The 22,971-nt window shown below is 41.2% G+C and overlaps 1 protein-coding gene across 4 annotated transcripts in view; it reads right to left on the bottom strand.

Annotated features, from left to right (window-relative positions):
* Positions 1–22,971, bottom strand: part of DPP6 (dipeptidyl peptidase like 6) — a 551,379-nt gene that overhangs the window by 337,922 nt on the left and 190,486 nt on the right. The window contains exon 2 of one of the 4 annotated variants that reach the window (XM_038755601.1): positions 10,443–10,561. The exons of the other annotated variants lie outside the window; for them this stretch is intronic. Coding sequence (XP_038611529.1) covers positions 10,443–10,493 — 51 coding nt within the window. The 5' untranslated portion in view covers positions 10,494–10,561. The remainder of the gene's footprint in view (positions 1–10,442; positions 10,562–22,971) is intronic. 4 annotated transcript variants of the gene reach the window in all.

Below are 22,971 nucleotides of genomic sequence, written 5' to 3'. Positions count from 1 at the left end.
TCATTTGGTCTCAGAAGCTTTGATTGCCAAACAAAATAATAAAAATAGATTTGTTTGCCACCTCTGAAAAAGCAGAAGCACAACTGTGCTCTGAACTTCTTTGAAGCAAACTGCATTGCTGAGAAAATAATGGTGTCTGTTGGTCCCCAAATATGGAAAACTTTAAGTCATCATTTACAGACATGGTTTTTTCTCCGACTCTTAGAACCCTAATTTCCATTCATTCATTCATTCATTCAATTGTATTTATTGAGCACTTACTGTGTGCAGAGCACTGTATGAAGTGCTTGGGAAGTACAAGTTGGCAACATATAGAAACGGTCCCTACCCAACAATGGGCTCACAGCAGATCAGAACAAATGTCAGTGCATCTCCTTTCAAAGAGAATGACCATATTCTTTTAGAGCCAAGACCTTCATCAGCCACTACTTTCTCTAATGACATTTCCTTTCATCTCTCAAGGTAAATCCCAATGCCCCCCACCCCCCAACCCCAGTCTCTGGAATCATTTCCCCTTCTATAGCAATAATCTCATCACAGCTTCTCTTTCTCCTACTCATTACCTCATGAGTCTTAAGAACAAAGGGCCACTAGTGATGCCATACTGGGTTAGACCACTTGAACATCCTGCTCCAGGCTATGTCTTTATATCTTGGCTCTTGCTACTCATTTTTTTCTTATTTTCTTATATGGGTACTTCAAAAACAGAATCATTAGCTCACAGTAATGTGCTCCTCATTTTCTCGACTAGCCTACTCCCATACAATAATACCCAAACCATGAGACCAAGCAATAATCACTTCTCAAAGTTGGCAAGTAAGAACAAATTGTTTGGCGTAAGTGACTTGGATCAAATACTTTGGACCAGACGGGCTCTCTGTTTTGTTTTTCCATTTTCGACATTATGTAGTACTGAGTACACTGTTGGCATTTAATAATAGATAGGTCCTTGGCCACATCATGCTTCACAGGATTCCTGAGTTTCTGTTTTCCTCTATCCCCATTTGCTGAGAGGCAAGGAAGTCTGAAGAGCTGAGTGTGCCTTATTAATATTTGTTTTTTGAACATGCCAAGAAAAACCTCTTGGAGATTTTTCATGGCCTCCAGTGACACCTGAACTTGGTGCTCTTCTCCCAGTTTACTGAGTCTGGGGTCTCCAGAGTGAATGACCTCACTTTCTAGTGGAAGGAAAGGCCTCTTTTGTTGTCAACAGCTTCCACCTCACCCCTCTCCTGGCCTGTAAGACATTAAAATGGGGAGATACCAGGAAGGGGAAAGGAAACACACTGCCCAAAGGAGACATTGGTTTTCATTTCTATCAAGCACACTACTGAATTACCAATTTCGAGTAACAATTTAGTTGAAAAGTTCCATTAGCAGGTATCATTTGGATCCCTAATGGATTGGCTCCCTGTCATGGAATGGCCTGACAGTTTTAAGGTATCTCTTATACTGGTACTGAGGGAGTTGGTTACTGAAAGTACAAACAAGGTTGAGTGTCCAAGACCAAATTTGTTCTGGAAATGGAGCTCAGAGCTGGTTTGTTTTCTGGGCAAAATGTCCCAAGTGAACAGTAACCTGTGGCTGCATTCTGTACAGCAACCAAGTGTGGTAGTAATGATAGTTGTGGTATTTGTTCAGCAGGGACTATGGGCCAAGCACTGTTCTAAGCACTGGAGTGGATACAATGCCATCAGGCTCATATGGGGCTCACAGTCCAAGGGGGAGGGAGAATAGGTATTTAATTTCCATTTCACAAATGAGAGAATTGATGCCCAGGGAAGTAAGGTTACCAAGCAGGTAAGTGGCAGAGCTGGGTTTAGAACTCAATTTTTTTCTTTTTTTTTTAATGTTATTTGTTAAGCACTTACTATGTGCCAGGGACTGTTCTAAGCCCTGGGGTAGACCCAAGATAATCAGGTTGGACACAGTCCATGACCTACATGGGGTTCACAGTCTTAATCCCCATTTTTTCATATGAGGTAACTGAGGCACACGGAAGTTAGATGACCTGCCCGAGGTCACACAGCAGATAAGTGGCAGCGCTGGGATTAGAACCCAGGTCCTTCTGACTCTCAGGCCGGTGCTCTATCCACTAGGCCACACTGCTTCTCTGATGAGCATAGTCTATAAAACTGGGAAAAAAAATCACAAGAATTAAATGGCCACTTTCTACTCAACTGGCTGTTTTAATCTAAAGTGACAGGAAATGCTTTAAAACAAAAAACAGTTCAGCATCTTTTCATAATGCCCTTATCAACAGGTCTCTTTCATAACTGGTCAGCTATGGAACAAGGTCCAAGGTCAAAAGCCCTTATTTCCTCCTGAGGTTTACTGATGACTCTGTGACTTGAAGGAACACACACCATTGAGAACTATATTATCTTTGGCTGCAGGTTGCTGCTCTGAGTTTAAACATGACTCCAAGAGTGAAATATCTATACTCTCTCTATCTATGAGTCTATCTAGTGTATAAAGTATCATACATTCAGAAAAATAATTTTTTCTGTTTTACTTTACTGTTATGTATATGCAATTTATCATTCAATTTTATTTATTCTGATTCCAGTAGCTTTGAATATTTCCATATCAGTCTCCCCCATTACAACACAGGCTCCTACTGGACAGAAAATAATAATGATAATGATAATAATTTTTATTATTATTCTTAATGTATTTGTTAAGCACTTACTACATGTCAAGCACTGCTCTAAGCACTGGCCTACCTTTCCAAGCACTGAAAACAGTGCATTGTTCTCCCAAAGTACTCAATAAATAGGATTACTGCTTAGACTATTTTACTTGAAGAAATTAATACCATGGTTTTAAAATCACTTGACATGAGAAAGCTATTTGTCAAAGAAACCAACAAGTTCTACATTTGTCATGACCAATTGCCAAAGACGAGAGAGACTTCCATTGGATCTCCTGGGCCAAGAAAGCAGTTCTTAAGGAAAAACCAGGTCTTCTCTCCTGGGAAACCTTTGTTTTGAGCATAAACAGACTACATGGTAAATACTCACACTTCTCAGACTTTTGATAATATAGATAATACTCACTGTAGTTCTGTTATTCTAGCTCTTCCACAAGTTACATCCATTTTCCCAATCAATACCAACCTCGAACAAACAATTCCATTTCACTTGGGAGAGAAGGGAAAACCTTTTAAAAAACACTTACTAATACTTCGCTCTAAAACATATTTGTGGAGAATAATTACACTATATGAAGTAAATAAGCATTTGGGTAATATTAAAATTTAACTAATAAAGTACTGCAGCAATAGACTACTAGCAATTTTTTTAAAATGAACAATCTTAAGAAACAAGCTATTTACCATGCAGAGACACAACTGACAATGTTAAGTCCCTGAGGCTGGTATATTGGTGTTCAATAATCTCCCTTTCAATGTTCAACCCATCTTCACTGCAGTGTGTGTGTGTGTGCATGTGTGTGCACACACGTGCACAAGTTCACATTGGGGTGGGAAAGTCGAAGGGGAGAGATATAGCCATAAGTAGTTTAGTGCTCGCTGGGGCTCCCATCTCCTCAGTCAGAAACAAAAAAGCAGCTCCCACCCCTGGCCACTCACCAGACAACTGCGATGGTATTTTTTAAGTGCTTACTATGTGTCAAGCACTATTATAAGCACTGGGGTAGACACCATCTAATCAGGTTGGACATAGTCCCTGTCCCACATGGGGCTCACAGTACTCATCCCCATTTTACAGATGAGGTAACTGAGGCACAGAGAAATGAAGTGACTAACCCAAGGTCACACAGCAGGCATGTGGTAGAGCCAGAATTAGAACTCAGGTCCTTCTGACTCCCAGACAACCAGACATGCTTTCTCCCCAGGAACCAGCACCGCCCCTCCTTCATGCCACTAAAGAGCCACCCAACCCGGCAGGAAAGAGAACCACCCACAGTCTGAGGCCCCCCCATCAAATCCGGCGAAGACTGGTGGCTGCTGAAGAGGCTGCTGTGGCTACGGGAGTGTCCTGAACACTGGGTTCGAGAAGCCTGAAACTTTGCTCCACTAGTCACAACACCCCACTGACTTTATTTTCATTTTGTGTATTTGTCTATGTTGTGTTTTAATGTTTCATCATTTCTGAAATGTCTGCCTCCAGCCCCTCTTCCCCATCTATACTCTTAGATTGTGAGCCACCTGAGAGTCAGGAATCATGTCTAATTCCCACCTATGTGCTCTGTCCCAGTGCTTAGAACAGTGTTCTGCACACAGTAAGTACTGAATAACTACTACTACTACTACTCCTACTCCATCAGGAATGAAGATTTATTAATTAAGGATGACCTAGGGTGTCAGAAATACTTAAAATAACTGGCTAATCCACACTATCAGTGATTGCAGTGGCTACCCAGGTGATTGCTTACTGGTCTATAGTATTACAACATGGTCCCAGCACCACACTGTGGCCACTTTGGTCCTAAATGGGCTTTGTACATGATAATAATAATATGTGTTAAGTGTTAACTATGTGTCAAACACTGTTCTAAGCTCAGGGGTTGATCCAAGTTAATCAGGTTGGACCCAGTCCCTATCCCACAAAATCACTGCAGGTATCATGCAATAGGTTCTACCCTTTCCTTCCTGCTTAGTCGATACACTCCATGCCCCAGTAAGACCAGGCCTGGCAGAGATAGAGATTGCATATAGCACCTGAGCCAGCTACTATCACTAGAATGAGTTTCTTTTTGCAGGCTCTCAGTCCAGAAGCCTTTGTGACTGGACCAAGGCACAGCCCTCATTAACGTCGGGAGAGTCCATGATCAGATTTCCACCCATCCCAAATAAGTATTTCACATGCTAAGCATTTTCAACCAATATGATCCCAACAATTTCTCCCACAGAACTACGCCTGGATAAAATCCCAATATCAGGAATATCCTTGAACTCCAAAGGTTAGCAACATATTACTTGTTCATGTGATTTCCAACAAAACAGTGTTTATCTTCACTATCCCGTCATCTTTAACAAGATTGACTGCAGAGGATCAGGATCATTGTTTGTGGGTTTTTGTTTTCACTTTATTCATCATTCACCAAGTGGTCTGCCTGGAGCCTGGAGCCTGGAGCACCTTGATTTGGCACCAATTAACATTTTGTCTGGAAATATATCTTTGCTGAGGCAGAACACTCCAGTTTATCTGTCTCCCCTTCTAGACTGTAAACTCTTTGTGGGCAGGGAATAAGCCTGCTAAATTGTTGTGTTGTACTCTGCCAAGTGCTATCCAGAGGGTACATTTCCTTATCTTTCTCTCCCACCGAGCTGAACTTTTCCTTATGGCAGTTTTATACTCTCATCTTCATATGAATAAGAACAAACTTATTCCAAATACTGAAAGTAAATTTTTAAACTTGAGATTTGATTTTAATATTGCCTTCTAGACTGTGAACCCGCTGTTGGGTAGGGACCGTCTCTATATGTTGCTAACCTGTACTTCCCAAGCGCTTAGTACAGTGCTTGCACACAGTAAGCGCTTAATATGATTGAATGAATAAATGAATGAATGGTATAGTGCTCAGCATACTAAGTGCTCAATAAATACAATTGTTTGACTGATTGTTTGAAACAAAAGATTCTGAAGAAATGGCTCATTCAGCCAATCAGCTCAGCAGTTACACACATTCAGGTATAATATTCATACGTAATAGGATGTTGGTAACTATATACTGAGAGGGTGAGAGAGAGAGAGAGAGAGAAAGGGCACATGTATAAGCTTTGTCTTTCGGAGTCCAAAGTTGACACTCTGGTTTCAGTAGGGGAGCATCCTTTATATTGATTCTCCAGCTACTGAAATGTTAGCTTTTCCTTTAGACTCATTTTTCTTCCCAACATATCAATCATATTTGGGCTAGCATGTCAGAAACATAAAAAATGTATTTACTTCCAGCTTTTAATGTTGGTGCATAAAGAGCCAAATTAATACTTTTCAAGTGCTGGTTAAAAATAAATTAAAATTTTACCTGGGTTGATGCTCTGGCTATGTCAAATTTACATTTGCACATAAATAAGAGTTTCGGGGGAGCAGGAAACTTCCTATGTAAATTTCCCTCCACTTCTCCCATTTCCCTTCCTCTTTCCTCAGTTCCACAGAAAAGACCTTGCTTTGATGGATGCCCTTTGACTATATTAACAATAATGATCATAACAATAATTATGGTGTTTGTTAAGCACTTATGATGTGCTAGGCACTGTACTAAACACTGGGGTGGATACAAGCAAATTGGGTTCAACAGGGTCCCTTGTACTCACTTGGGGGTCACAGTCTCAATCCCCACTTTACTGAGGCACAGAGAAGTTAAGTGACTTGCTCGAGGTCATGCACAAGACAAGTGGCAAAGCCATAATTAAAAACCATGGCTTTCTGACACCCAGGCCAGTGCTCTATCCACTATGCCATACTCCGACTCAAATGGCCTTATGATCAGATATCACCTGACATTAAAGACCTGTTTGGGGAGGTAGGAGAAGGAGAGTAAGACTTGCAGTGCTTACTCTGCAAGTTGTGGGTTGTGTATGTGTGGCACCAGACAAAAGATCACTTTTGGAGGGAAATCACTTGTGTTCACTGGAAGCTGCATTGTCCCCAACTGGGGAGGGTTTCTGAAGCAAACATCACTGAGGCTAGAAAGTGAATATCCTTTTACCTTTCCCTTACTTTCCCTTTCTATTTTCTTTAGAATCAATGTTTGGGGTTGAATTCCAAAAATACATTTTTAATCACCAATGTGAAATTGATGGTTAAACAGCCACATGAATTTGGTCTCCGAATACAAACCATGGATAATTTGGGCACTCAAATGTTCCTGTTTACCCTCCAGCAGCATTTTTTGATTGAACCACCTGGATAATGGCTCCAAATCTCTACTTTTCTTGGCCCAAGTATATATCATCTAAGTCCCCTGAGCTAAACTCAGAGAAGGGACTCTTTAATGAGATATGTTTTTCCCCTAATCTCTATATGCCATGTATCAAAAATCATCCCCCTCCAAATAAAAATATCCTGGCATAAAAATTTCCAAATTCACTCTTTTCTACTTCTACTGAAGGAGCTGCCAAATTTACTGGTCCTGAGAACCCCGTGAGATAATCTCTAGAGATTTGGGCCAGGTGCCAGTACACCCAGGAACAGAGGGAGGAAGGGGTCAGGGAGGAGACAGTTTACAGGAGTAGCAATTCCTTTTTCAGTCCCACTCTTGTCCCCGTGTGTGACCTTACCTCCCCCACTCCATGCTGCTGTTGACAAAGCTTCACAGATTCTTGCTTTGTTAAAACTCCCTTTCATAATTGTTAAGAAGACTGATAAGAGCCAAACCAGTTTCAAAATGGATGCCGGGAAGAGCTCTTGTAGTGTGAGGAGGAGGTGAAAATCCAGAGAGAAACTCATCCATTGGCTAAAGGAGAGCCCCAAAGTGGCTGTTCTTGGGGCATCTCTTGGGATCCAAGACATAGATTGTTAAGAGACTCAGTTTGGCACCACTGGGTCCCAAACTTAGTTGGTGAAAAATGCATCAATCCATCAGTCCATTAGTGATGACAGCAGACCTTCCTCTGACAATCAACACTTATTTAGATATTTTCTAAATAACAGATAGTAGAAAAGTCACAAGGTGGCCTTACAGGGAAGGCACTATGTGATTTTTTTATCTTTTTTTTTTTTTTGCAAGTTTTTCTACACTGTTGGCACTCTGCACAGCACAGCCTCAAAAGGTTTCTTTGGAAACTTCATCATTAATTGGCACCGACTCTGTTATCTGAAGGAACCGTACAAAGAAACCTAAATTTTGACCTCGGACCTTCTGGAGTGAGTTCATTGGGATGCATTCAGAGGCATTTAAGGATCAAATTTAGCCTAGAACCCTGAGCCAAACTGGAAAAGACCAAGGGAGCAGTGAGGTTCTCAGCTTTGAATACTTTAATACTGTGTTTATACCACTGTGGTGTTCTCTACTGTGAGTATTTTCAGGTTCTCCTTTGAAATTGTTTTCCAGTTTCTCTCTGGAACTCTGTTTTCATATTCGAGACTAATGGTCTGGAGTTATTAGCATAGTATCAGCATAACAATGAGAATAAGTAATTTATAGTTGAGACTATAAAGTAATTATACCACAATTCCAGATTTCCCCATCACTAAATAATTAAGGACTTAGTCTGATTATTTTGGAATTTTGCTCTATGTTCACTATTCTATTGATGGAGTTAAAAGCTGGAGGTTTGCTTACGATACGTCCATTGCAAAATGTGATTCTGGGAGGGTTGGAAGCAATAAATATGAAGTGTCACTGTGTAGTGTGGAATACATATACACACACTCACAGACACACAGACACAGACACACACACACACACACACACAAAGTAATATCTTCTTTTTGACAGACGACAGAGAACCCATAAAGGTTTCTATTCTGTTTCTAAGAGAAGCAGCATGGCTCAGTGGAAAGACCAGGGGCCTGGGAGTCAGAGGTCATGGGTTCTGATCCCGACTCTGCCTCATGTCTGCTGTGTGACCTTGGGCACGTCACTTAACTTCTCTGAGCCTCAGTTACCTCATCTGTAAAATGGGGATTAAGACTGTGAGCCCCACGTGGGACAACCTGCTCACCTTGTATCCTCCACAGCGCTTAGAATAGTGCTTTGCACATAGTAAGCATTTAACAAATACCATCATCATCATTATTATTACTTATATATGTAAATACTAAATTTCAGCCATCTTTTAGACTGAAAGGGTTGGAATGACTTTCTTTGGAAATACACTAACACATAGAAATGAAGAAAGCGGCACCTGAGAGGATCAGACCTTTTGAGATTGTCTGTTTCCCTTTATTTGTGCATCCTATAAAAGAATTGAATTTATTACCCTGAAAACTGTAAAAAAAATTTTGAGGTTGATGAGAAGCAAATGAAGACAATTTAAACTAGTCAATTTGAGCGAATATTCTACAGCTATTCAATGGAATATCCTGGATTTTAAGTAGCTGTTACAAGTTTCTATTTTTTTATCTTTCTTCCCAAACTCAAACGTACTATTATGTTGGAGACAGGGCACTCTAAAAGCTCCCAGGACTGTATTATGGTAATAGCATTTCTATTCAAGAAGGACATCTTGCTTTTTCCAAGTTTAACTGCTCCCAGAGCTCATTTGAGAGCTCTGGGTTGACAGCAGGAATAATGGCTTGTCATTTATGATGCAGTATCTACTTATGTACTATATTATATATATTTACATATACATATGAAACACACACACATACACAAACATCTTGCTTTCAGAAGGAATTGTTTGTTTTGCCCAGCTATGTAGGAGAAACAGATTAAAATGCAATTTCATGATTCTGGTAATGGAATTTCCCCATTAGTAGGAAGCTAAATAAGCACTCTTGTGTTGGGGAAAATGGTCTTTAAGTCCTGCACTCCTTCAAAGTTATTACCAAGATTTGAATGTTCGTTCCAGATAGATTCTCCCAATTCCTCCACATAGGAAACTGCCCTTTTTTTTTTTTTTTTTGTAAAACTGAATTCTGATTCCTGGGTTTGAAGGCATTGTACATAATAAATATGGACAAATTAAAATCAGGGTGCCCAACTGTGGACACAAATGTTAAATGTTAGTGATATTTTATGACTCTGGGACCTGAATGTTAGCAGAATTGTTGGGATCTACCAGTATTCAAGAGACAAGGAAGACACTTCACTTGCTGTGAATCATAACAGATTCTTTCAACCAGAACTAACCAACTATTTCCCAAGGCATAACAAGGGAGGCACCAAAGAAATATTTCAAGATTAGCATGCTGGGATTGCTAGAGTAGATTTTACCTGCTCATTACAATGGCTCACAATAATATCTTGCAATAGACAACCTAAACCTCAGTGGATCCCAATTAGTGGTACATGGATTCTCTTTTATGAATAAAAGGTGCGATATCACACAAGAATCTTTTAACTTTTTCCCCTCCTTAGACCAAGATACTGTCAGATTCATTCAGGAGGAATACCCATTAACTACTTCTTCACTTTCTCATTTTTGTATTTATAATCCACCAACTCACCTCTAAAATAAATCACCACAATGGAAGATCAAAACCTGCTCTTTGCTACATCAGCTGCAATAAATGTAATTAACTCTCAGATTGGAGTTCAAATATTAAACTGCTTTTTCCAGAAAAAAATGTTTCCTCAAAATATCCAAAGCAGAGTTGGATGCTGATTGAATCTGCTGAAGATTAGTTAAAATTAAATTTTAAACCTTTGGCAAACATCAAATAAGCTTAATCAAATCCTTCCAGTCGAGTTTTAGAAGATAATGCAGATAGCTGACAGTCTATATCCTAAAGCAAGTCATCTGATTTGAAATTTTTTAAAAATTAAAAACTTTTTCAGTGCACTTAATGGGTCTCCTTTTCACTCACCTTCCAGAATTGTTTCAGTCTGTTCATTCTGGGCAGTTTTGAAGAATTCATCTCTGATATCTGCAGGTCGGATGAGGGTCTTAGCCAGCAGCCAGGATTGTGTACAATCAGTCTGTTGCCTAAAACAGTGAAAACGGAGGCACTCCCTAGCTTTTAATGCTGCTTCCAATAACCACACAGTTCACAGCTCAGCACAAAGTAACCAATAGCTGAACGTAACATTCAACTCAAGATCTGAAAGGGAGCGGACCTGCTCCGTCCAACCCTGATATAGGTCAGGGGAAATGTTGTGTCAGACAGCTGACCAAAATGAATCTTGCAGCCAGATAACGGTGGTCTTTCAAGCTCCTGCCATATTCAGTTTCTTCCTTGGGGACTGAGTGCATTCTCTACTTCAAACCAAAGCTGCTCTGAATTACGTGGAAAAGCTCATGCGGTTCCCTCAGTCCGCCTTTCCAGTGCTTTTTGCTAAAAGTTTGGAAAGCGGGAGATGGATGAAGAAAGAGCAGGGGTTGTAGTTTTTCTCGGACATACAGGTGAGAAACAAGGCTTTGGGGTTAAATCTATGCTTGGGAATAGCAACTTTACTGTATTCTCCATGCTAAAGAAGAGTGCTCACCCCCGTGTGAGTTCAATAAATACTACTGATTGAGTGACTGATCCATCCCACAGCTTCATTTTGCTCACTTGGAATTCTGGAAAAATCAATAACCACTATCGCTCTCAGCAAGGGTTCCTAATCACTTGCATTCCCATCATCCTAGCTGGGATCATTTTGGGGCTTGGAAGTGCCCGTCTGGTCAGATATGCTTTGGGGAGATTGTCAGAGGAAACTGAGGCTCCCTCAGAACACAGACCTGTTGGTAATTCAAGCCCTGTCCCTCAGGCACAGAGACAACCTACATGGTCCTAAATGGCGGGTCTGTCCTTTTCTTGAAGACCTGTAGAGAGAGTGCAACCCACAATTGACTGCCAAGTTTCAAGCTTCTAGACAGAGTTGCCAAATGGCATCTCCAATATATAACTTTATGTGGCGTCAACTTTTCTATCTGTGTTTTTTTCCTGAGGCACTCCACAGAAGATGGAGATGGAGATTAAATGCCTGTTCTCCCTTAGGCTGTGAGTCCCACATGGGCAGGAACTGAGCCTGGCCTGATGATCTTGTATCTACCCCAGTGGTTAATACAGTGCTTGGTGCCTACTAAAGGTTTAACATATTCCACAGTTATTATTATTATTTTTACTACTACTACTAATAATAATAATAATTCTCCCCACTCAAGTGCTCAGCTCTTGGGGGTAACTTTCTTCCCTGGTTCTGCCATCCCAGGCTTACTCAACTTCCTGTAGAGCCAAAGATGAACAATGACCATGAGCTTATAATCACTGAAATAATATTAGCAAAAATATAGCTATTTGTATTTGTAAAGTGTTTTTAGCTTTACAAAGTCCCTTCACTTCACCTATTTCACTGATAATAAGATAATTACAACATCACTGTGATAAAGGGAGAGTGGTATTATCCTCATTTTACAGATGAGGATACCAAGGCACAGAGAAGTTAGGTGACGTGACTAAGGTCACACAACAGGTTGGTGGCGACAGTGGGACTAGGAGGTAGGCTGATTCCCAGACCCATTTCTTTCTGCTAAACCACACGGCCTCAACCCAAAAAGTGCTTGAAGGAATATGATTCAAGGGTGCATGGGCAGTAGAGAATGAGCTGACCTTCATCCTGCCAGCTAGACATCTTCCTAGGTGAGCCCAGAACAATGGCTAAAATTGAAGGAAGAGGGGCAAGAGGCAGAGGGACACTGTCTTTTAGACTGTAAGCCCTATGTTGGGCAGGAAATAAGTCCAAATACCTCACACCTGTATACATCCCACATCTGTATCTTCCCTAGCTTTTATCACAGTGCTTGGCATATAGTAAGTTCTTAAGGAGCAGCATGGCCTAGTGGAAAGCAGAACCTGGGTTCTAATCCCAGCTCTGCCAATTGCCCTACTGTGTGACCTTCTCTGTGCCTCAGTTTCCTCATCTGTAAAATGGGGATTACATACCTACTCTCCCTCCTACTTAGACTGTGAACCCCATGCAGGACAAGGACTGTGTCCAATCTAATTGCCTTGTACCTACCCCAGAGCCTAGAACAGTGCTTGACACATAGTAAGCACTTAACAAATACTATAAAAAATAAACAAGAACAGTCATTAGGGGTGAAAAAACAAGGAAGAGAATGAATCAGAAACAGAGGTTGGTGCTACTTTGACCCAAAGCTAAGAATAGTCCCTGTCTTCTAGTATTTTCCACTCTAACAATATGAGAGATGCAAAAAGAAGTATGATAGGTTTTACATCTAAATGAAAGGGAAAGCACGAATATGGTCAATTTAGCCCATCTTTGGTTGTTTTTATTTGTTTCTTCCCCAATGCAATTATTTTCAACAGTCACTATAATCTCCCAGGGGCACGTTGAGGAAAGGAGAGCAGGTGCTGTGGTAGCAAACTGTCTTGAAAGTCCTGATGGGAAAACATCTAGAAACAGAGGAGAGTCCTTGACTACATTTCCCTCTTCTAAAATCCCTGTGATACTCTCACTAAGCCTTTCATGGAAGTCTTTCCAAGTCTCCAGGGATGCATCTACTCAATTCTGGAAAGGCTAAGCCTGGGGCTAAGACATGGCTCTACATAAAGTACAGAAGAGAGCAGCATGGCCTAATGGAAAGAGCACGGCCCTGGGAGTAAGAGGCCCTGGGTTCTAATTCTGGCTTTGCCATTAACCTGCTGAGAGACCTTGGACAAGTCATTTAATTTCTTTGTGCCTCAGTTTCCTCACCTATAAAATAGGGAATAAATGCCTGTTCTCCCTCTTACTTCGCCTGTGACCCCATGTGGGACAGGGACTGTGTCCAACCCAATTAACTTATATCTACCCCAGTAACTAGAAAAGTGAGTGACAAATAGTAAGGCCTTAACAAATATTATACTACTACTACTAATAATAATAACAATTATGAGATGTCAGAGGTTTGGAGGCTATCAGAAAAAAGAATCTGGAGCTCCCATAAGCAGATTTTGGTGGACTGTTGGAATGTGACGGATTTTGGTGGCATGGCAAGCCAGGTTGGAACATGTCCCAAGTTCCTGCTGGGGTTCATGTCCCTTACATAAAACTAGTGGCACAGCCTGCCCCACCACTCCCCATTTCTGCTGCTGAGAAGTTGGGGTGGTTGGGCATGGGGGGGGGGGGGGAGGGAAGGAGGATGAGGGGGTGTTATTTTTGGACACAGTTTACTCCAGGCTGAAACTGCTTCATATACCTTGTGGTCATATGCTGCAGCCCTGGAGGATGCCTGTTCCAGGAAGCCACCAACATTTTCCCTTCATTATCCACACCAAACTGATCCTAATCCATCCTTATTTGAACTGAGTACTCTACCGATAGCTGCCAGCTGCCATTCAGTCAATGTCCTCCCCAAGAGGGTCTTTAATGTTATGCTTACACTTTGTCACAGGGACGTAAAATATATTTCCTGATTCACAATCAATCAATCATATTTACTGAGTTCTTACTGTGTGCTGAACACTGTACTAAATGCTTGGGACACAAGTGCCCAAAGGAATCCCCTCTGTATTTTAATGATGAAATCAGCTGAGGGGCTGTTTAGCCACATCCTTTAAGGGACTACTTCCCACCAGAAAAGTTCCATCATGCTAGAATTAGACATTTTGTTTGCTTATTAATGGAGATGTAGATGAGAAATCATCATAATCTTATAAAAGCAAGAGTTTACAGGAATCGGGGATCTCTCACAAGCAGTTTTGAATGGATGAGCTGCTGAATTTGGGAATAGGGTTGCATTGAGCCTGGATGTAGACTATCGATCATGTCATTCCAAAACAAAGTAAGTTAATACTGAAAGCTGAATAGCCCTAAGAGAAGCAGAAAGTTAAGCAACATCAGTACCCTCAGGAAGCTATACTGCTGACAGACTCATTCAAAGCCAAGGGATTTTAATTTATAGTAGTTCTAGTCTGCCCTTAAAATACCCTTTTCAATAAGCGGGAATCCTCATAGTATAATGAAATAAATACCAGGATTAGTACTATGGCTTAAGAGTTTGGGGGAACATTCCTTTGTATGATTTGAAAAATACTACCAACTTGAATTCATTATAATTTTGAGTGGGGTTGTGTATGTTGGTTCTATAATGTTAATTAGACACAAGAAATGGATTATTATGGTGTCAGCCTATGAGAACATACTGTGGAGTTGGGGTGTGACTCAAAAGGTGTCTGATCTGGGAGCAGAACTGGTTTCTCTTAGAATCGGGGCTCATAAAATGTCTGGGGACTGCTGGAGTTTCTGACACTATTTACAAGGGTAGAGTAAAATATAACCAGGTATTAACTGAACATCAGACATAGCGAAGCAGTGTGGCATAATGGATAAAGCACAGGCTTGGGAACAAATGCCATCATTATTACCCACTGTTGGGTAGGGGCCGTCTCTATATGTTCCCGACTTGTACTTCCCAAGCGCTTAGTACAGTGCTCTGCACACAGTAAGCACTCGATAAATACGATTGATTGATTGATAAATACGATTGATTGATTGATTGGGAGTCAGAAGGACCTGGGTTCTAATCCCCGCTGCACCACTTGTCTGCTGTGTGACTTTGGGCAAGTCACTCAACTTCTCTGTGCCTCAGTTCCCTCACATCTATAATGGGGTTTAAGACCGTGAACCCTATGTGGGACAGGGATTGTGTTCAACCCAATGAGCTTGTATCTACCCCAAGCCTGGCACAGAAAGCGCTTAACAAATAACATAATTATCATTAATTATTATTATTATCATCTGGATCTTGGAATCTCAATGAATTGATTTAAAAGCCAATGAGGGGGACCAGTGGATTTCTGAGCACTTAGTGCAGTGCTTGACACATACTAAGTGCTTACCAAATACTGTAATTATTATTATTCATTCTGGAGGAGTTTCCATGGCCTTACAGAAGTCTTGGAGGGACTCAGAGGCAGCAGTGGACCTTTTTAGGGATCAGCCTTGATGACCTGGGATAGCAATCACTGCAGCCGACCCTAGGGGGAAAGGGTAGTTCCTGCAGTGAGTAATCAATCAATCAATTGTATTTATTGAGTGTTTACTGTATGCAGAGCACTTTACTAAGAGCTTGGGAGAGAACAATATAACAGAGCTGGTAGATACATTCCCTGCCCACAACGAGATTATGGTCTAGATGGGGAGACAGACATTAATTTATGGGAATAAATTATGGATATGTACATAAGTGCTGTGGGGCTGAGGGAGGGGTGAATAAAGGAGCAGCTCTGGAGTGGAGAGGGATCCAGACCATTTTGGGGTTCAGGGAGGCTTGGAGTGGGGAGTTCCATGCCATCCTAATTAATACTTAATCATTCTGGTATTTGTTAAGCACTTACTATGTGCTATTGTTAAATACTGGGGGTAGTTACAGTACAATCAGATGAGACAGTCTCTGTTCCTCACACAGGGCTCACAATCTAAGGGGGAGGAAGAACAGGCATTTTAATCCTCATTTTACAGATGAGAAAACTGAAGCATAGAGAAGTCAAGTGATTTGGCCAAGGTCACGCGGGAGGCAAGTGGTGAAGCTGGCATTAGAACTCGGGTCCTCTGATTCCCAGGCCTGTGCTCTTTCCACTAGGCAATACTCTTTTCCTAATTCTGTCCAGATCCTACTGAACCAATTAGAAACTTCAAGGTAGCTCTAGAAACAGCTTTCCTTTCCCTTAAGGGCTTGTTCAGGGTAACTCTAAGAGCAATAAGCTTAACCTGGGGCCGATTATAGATCAAAGCGGATCTCTCAGTTCCTTCTCCCCCCCAGTCTTCCCCTGAACACGTGGAGTATCAAGTTAGTCTGAAACCTTGTCCTTGAGGAAATTACAAAGATGATGAGGGACTGAGGGATAACTAAGTGGAAGAGAGAAATTATGCGTATCCTTCTAGGAAGCTTTCTGGACGACTTTTTTTGGCTCCTGCTATAGATGCCAATGAGTATTAACTGATTTGATACCAGTACTTTGGAAGTTGATGGTGTGTGAACCTCACCCCCCATCCATTTTTCTCTTCCCCCCCCCACTTCTGTCTCTCTTTATCTCTCTGCTTGTGGTGGAGAGAAGTGGGTGAGGGGAGGCTTACTACCCAAATGCTTGGTTTGAAATGCTGTTTGAATGGCGAATTTTCTCCATTCTCATTTCCTTCCCAGACCCCGGATGCACCTGTCATGAACTTGATCTTAAACGCTAGAACGACATCCGTTCAGCTCATCCCTTTCAAACGCATCGATCAGTTGTTTATAAATAGCTGTGGGTGCTTGGGTCAAGGTCACCTGTTAAAATTATTGTGCCTCCTTGTGGCTTGCGTCCCTGTGGTTTGAGACTTAAACACAGAGCACCAAAAGGCATTATGGTTAGAAGGAAACCAATTGGAAAATTGTGCAGGATGCTTTCAGAATTCTCTGGGCCTCAGACATTTTGGAGTCTTTTAAAAGAGTGACTCTCATCTGTTAAAAGACTGACTCTCGCTATACTTCCTGACCTATGCAGTGTAATTACAGGATGCTGATGATACAGTGGTTTTATTTTCATTTTAGCAAATGACCTTTTCTTTTTAAAAGCATGCATAAACACAAAGGCAGGCATTCTGAAAGAAAATTACATATCACCAAAGCGCTCATATTCGCTACTTTTGTTTCTTTTAAAACTCCAGTTCCTGTCTCTTTGAATCAATCAGTCAGTCAGTCTTTTACTGAGCACTTACTATGGGTAGAGCACTGTATTAGGCGCTTGGGAGAGTACAATATAACGGGGCTGATAGATTCCCTACCCACAAGGAGCTTACAGTCCAGAGGGAAGGGAGGACAGTGGGGAATGGATCGTTAGCTGACATGGAGAATATGGGAATCTGAGCTCCAGAGTAAAAGAGAGGAATTTTGACCAGCTGGCTTGGACAGTGAATAGTTGTGAGAGAAAATCTTGATGTGCACAATAAAACTAAAACTTGGTTCAAGTGTAGAAATAAATAATGTTACCTTTCTAGAGGCAACTGGGTTTTAATCTCAGGTCTGCCACATGTCTGCTGTATGACCTTGGGCAAGTCACTCAACTTCTGTGGGCCTCAATTACCTCATCTATAAAACGGGGGTTAAAACTGTGAGCTAGAACATAGTAAGTTCTTAACGAATACCATACACAAACACTGTGCAAGCCACTTATACTAGAATCAATTCTTCCCCGCAGGTTCTCAGTCCTGCTGTTTTAGAACTAAGGTTCAATCTTTGTTTTTCGAGGAAGACACCATCAGACTCATCTTCATATTGATGTACATTACCTAGTAGTTGACTTATTTATTCCCTTATCCATCATTCTTTACTCTTTCTACCTCAGCTGAATCAATCCTTTCTCCTCTCCCCAGTCACTGTAAATAATCTGGGTCCTCAGATCTTTGCTGTTAGATTGCAAGATCCTTCTTGTCAGAGAACCATGTCTTCTATCTCTATTTTACATCCCCAAGCATTTAATCCAGTGTCCAGGACACAGTAATCCATCATTGCTTGGGGAAGAACAATACAATGCAATTGGTAGAAACCCTCCCAGCCCACAAGGAGCTTACATTCTAGAAGGGGAGACACGTATTAACATTAATTATGTATGTATATATATTTATACTTATACTTATATATATATAAAAGTGCTGTGGGGCTGAGAGTGGGATAAATATCAAGTGCTTCAAAGGTACAGATTCAAGTGCACAGGTACCACAGAAGGGAGAAAGAGTAGGGGAAATGAGGACTTAGAAAGGGAAGACCCTTCGGGAGATGTCATTTTAATAAGGTTTTGAAGGAGGAAAGAGTGGTATAATGTCATATATGAAAGGAGAAGGAGTTCAAGGCTGGAGGGAGTAAATGGGCAATGGATGGGCAGCCAGATAGATGAGACAGAGGTCAGTATGTAGGTTGGAGGTGCTAAATTAACATCATCAATTCACTGAAAGTTGGGTACAGAGAAAAGATACGAGTGCTCCAAACGTCCTTTGTGACAGCTATTAGAATCTTTTAAAACAATTCCCATCAATCACAACATGTATGACCCTTCTTTACCTACCCTTACAATCCTTGCTTTCCATTTATTAGTCACTTGCTAATTTTGTTTTTGCTTCACTTACATTTTTTTATCCCATTACCCCTGTCTTGCCCCAGCTTTATTTCTACTTTAATATATCACTTTAATTTTCCTTTTTAATTTCTTTTTCCACCATCTGTCTCATCACTGAGGTTCAATTTAAGTGACTTCCCTTTTAGGCACACCCAGCATTATCTTCGATACATAAATATATAGTGCCACACAGATGGAGGATATCCATTTCCATATCTTAAAAGGGAACCAGCCTCCTATTTTTAACATGTGCATTTCTTTCAGAAATGCTAGGGGGAAACAAGCTTCTTGCTGGAAGAGCCGATTCACTCAGTTGCCGCATTTAGCAGCTCTTCTTGTGGGAAATAGAATTGTCACAGACTTCCCTCCCTGTCAGGGATGAGGTCCTTTTTATTTCTAAAAGGTTCTAGCTGAAGAAGTGTATGGTGTTTGGATGACAAAACTCCTCCAATTCTGGAAACATGAATGAGGCTAGAAATACGAATGCAATACTTCTGTAAAACCAAGATGAAGACAGCCAGTCAGCTGGGGAAATCGCAGTTGCTTCAAATTACACATTATTTTTGAATAAACCCATTTGGGCTTAATGAGCTTTTACTGCATTTATCATGAATTAAGTACATCTCCATAGGCAAATGCAAGATTCAAATGTGCTCAGTGTCTCCACTTGGTAAGCACCACAGCCATTTATTAGGCTAACGATTGCCAGTGGACAGCATCTATGTAGTTTCAAGCTGTAGACATGAGGGCAGCATGATATTTTTAACTGAATGTACCTACCCCTACCATGACCCTCTGCGCTGGCTCACAGAATGCACAGTCTTGTTAAAATCAAGAGCTAAATGCTAGATTCAACATTCAAATCAGTCAACATCAAAATTTCACTTAGTAAAAACCTGAGAGGAGATGAGAGAAAGAAAATAAAAGAAATTCTAAGATTCCCTTGTTCCTTCACTTTCTCCTAAGTACTAATACCCATAGTATATTGGATGTTGAACAATATTTGACATCTATGGATCTAACAGCGAAATCACCTTATGATTCCAAAGGGTCAGTCTTGTGGGAAAAAAGCCAATTAGGAACAAGTACCTTATACGTATAAATGGCTTTCCTTGCCATCTGCTGAGGTTCGGTTCCTGTGCCTTGTTGGCAAAATCATGGTGGGCAAGAGAGTCAATCAATCAATCAATGGTATTTATTGCACTTTAATCACTTAATATTCACCCCTCCCTCAGCCCTTCTGCACTAATGTAGCACATAATGCTGTTTCCCTCTCTAGCCTGTAAACTCCTTGTGAACAGGTAATGTGCACACTGTACTGTATTGTCCTCTCCCAGGTGCTTAGTACAGTGCTCTGCACACAGTAAGAGCTCAATAAATACCAATGATTGACAAGAATGGAGACAGACTGACTCTGTGCTGTAGGATTACTGCAAAATGAAGAAACTAATACTGGGAAAAATTTAGAATGAAGGCAATAGACTTATTAGGCTGACCCCTTACCCCGATTTTGCTGGACAAAGTCACTGATTCTTGTGAGTGCCCCATGGCAATTTTATAAAAAAATCTAAAACTGTCCTGGAATTAGAAATTACACCCCACCAAACCTGCTGAATTGTACTTTCCAAGCGTCTACTACAGTGCTCTGCACACAGTAAGTGCTCAATAAATACAATCAAATGAATCAATTGTCAGTGAACCTCCCGCACTGACCACTGGATGAACACTTTAAAGCTTGAAATTAGGCAACAGGGGTGGATCATGCACAGTGCCTGTTCAGTTTACTCCCAAGGCATTTTGGGGATTGTACTACAGAAGTACTGGTGCGCTTTAAGCTAATACTGCTTCCTCTCCCCACATTTTCCCAGGCCAATGGAGAGAAGAGGGAGACACACAAATTAAGGAAAACGTCCCAATAGTCTCTTCTACTTGTTCCCCCTGTCAGATTTTAACCGGGAATTCAGCATTCTGCAGAATATCTGAAAGTGACCCAGCGACAATACCACAGCTTTGATGATCGTCAAAGAGACATAATGGCATTCGTGAACTCTGTGGAAGCACTAGGATGACTTTAGATACGGCCTGTAGCTATCTCTGTGATTGTGTCCTACTTTCCCAGGGGTTCAGTGCTTGAGGTCAACCCTCTCTTCACTAAAAATAGCTCCATTCCCCTCCCCTTAAAACGGGTTTGCTTGTATCCCTCTCCTCAAATGGTAGCTCTCCCTCCCTATATTAAACTGTTTTCACCCTTTTTCATGCCTTCCCACCCTAACGTGCCCACCCCCAATTTGAAACCATGAGGAAGGAAAGGGGGGTGCTTTGCTCACTCTGAATTCAGATTCCATGGTTCTTTCCCCTCTCCATTATAACAAAGCATTTGAGACAAAATCCCTGCCACCACATTTACTGTTTCCGTTAATACCTGTCCCGGTCTCCAGCTCCATTCTGCCACAATTTGAAATCTTTCTCACCTCACCGATTCTATTCTAACTAGTGGGCGGGTGACCACGGCACATGGCCAAGGCTTAAATTAGGACAAATAATAAACAAATTCCCCTCCATGAGAAGGAGAGCACTTTTCTAATTCCAACCATTCCAAATCTTCTAGGAAATCTATTCACTTCTAACAATGTTTATAGAAGAATAAACTGCCTGGTGGCAAATCAGTTCCTTTCAGATGACAAACAAAACAAGAAAAATACTTAAATTGTCAATTCCTGAGGAGGGTAAAATACACTTCAAGCACTCTCCAGCCAAAGCCCCACCCACAGTGCACTCCACAACTCTGAGGACAACCCAATTCCTCCCTATACAGGTTTGCTGCGAAGACAGACAGACAAAGCAGTTAACACACAGGCAAACAGCCACCTGCAGAGAGAACAATTGTTTGACCCATTTTCATTGTTACAAAGGTGACACCCATTGTTTGATCCATTTTCACTGTGGAGATGCCTGGAATAAAGGCTGGTGGTGTCTGTGTATTCCCTGAGGCACATACATACATCAAAACAAGAGATGGAGATGCATGAACCAGGAACAGGCAAAATAATAATTCAGCTTTTCACATTTTACAGCTAAAAACATGAACTCACCAAGAGGCCATTTGTTGATTTTAGAGTTCAAAAATTATCAAAATTCCATTAGAAGAGAAGCAATGTAGTGTGGTGGAAAGCGTGAGTCAGAGGACCTGGGTTCTTATCCTGGCTCTGCTTTCTCTGTAACCTTAAGCTTAACTTCTCTAGACCTCAGTTTCCACCTCTGTAAAATGGGGATTAAATACCCATTCACCCTTCTAATTAGGCTGTGAGTCACATGTAGTGCAGGGACTGTGTCCAACATGATTATATTGTCTCTACCCCATATTCGACTGCTAGCTCATCGTGGGCAGTGACTGTGTCTGTTACATTGTTGTGTTGTACTCTCCCAATGGCTTGGTACAGTGTCCCGCACACAGTAAGCGCTTAATAAATACAAATGACTGATTGCTTGGCACACTGTGAGTGCCCAATACTGCAATTATTATTATAATCACTTATAATGATAATGGGAGCAGGTACATTATCTTTTCCTTCGAAACTCCTCACAGTATCTACCACATGATCCAGTACATAGAGGATGTTGACTGACAGATTTACAAAAAAGTATGCATGAATCATGGGCGGGGGTTCTCAAACCCAGGAATGAGTGGGAGAGGTAATAAAAAAGCTGTATTCACACACATAAAAATGTATTAAAAATTAATCTGTTCGGAAACAAATATGAAATCACTTAGCAATTCTACGGTCAAAGTCATGTTGGGAAATGCAGTAAATTTGGGTGTTTTCATCAGCTTTATCATGGGTCTTTTACCTCTCCTTTGTAAATTTATGAAATGACAGTAGTGGGGAGGGTTTTCTCACTTTCTCTCCTTCCTGTCCTCCTCACTTTGGCAGAGGTCTGACCAGCTTAGCTCATCTCTTTGCAGAAGTGGTTGCTGTTGGGAAATGCTTAATAGGCTTCAAGTGGTGGTCAATTTACATGCAAGTTTGTAAAACCTTGAAAAAACCCTAAGTTACCTAGAAGCTTATTAACCCCCTACCCCCAGCTTATTAAGGAAAGAGCAGAGAGATATGCTCAGAAAATGAGGCAGGCTTTCCACAGGAATTTGCTATGGATAATGACGATGGGATTTTATTAACCAAATGAGGGGTCTAAATTGGTGGGAGCAATAGAGGGATGAGGAGGAGGAGGAGGGATGGGATTTACTGAAGGCCTCCGGAGGGCGAAACACTGCACTGAACGTTTAGGGAAGGACAAGAGATGCGTGAGACAGTTC

This window comes from Tachyglossus aculeatus, chromosome 13 (genome assembly GCF_015852505.1).
Source record: "Tachyglossus aculeatus isolate mTacAcu1 chromosome 13, mTacAcu1.pri, whole genome shotgun sequence".
Classification (NCBI taxonomy): Eukaryota; Metazoa; Chordata; class Mammalia; order Monotremata; family Tachyglossidae; genus Tachyglossus; species Tachyglossus aculeatus.
This window is presented reverse-complemented; position numbering and strand designations above follow the sequence as displayed.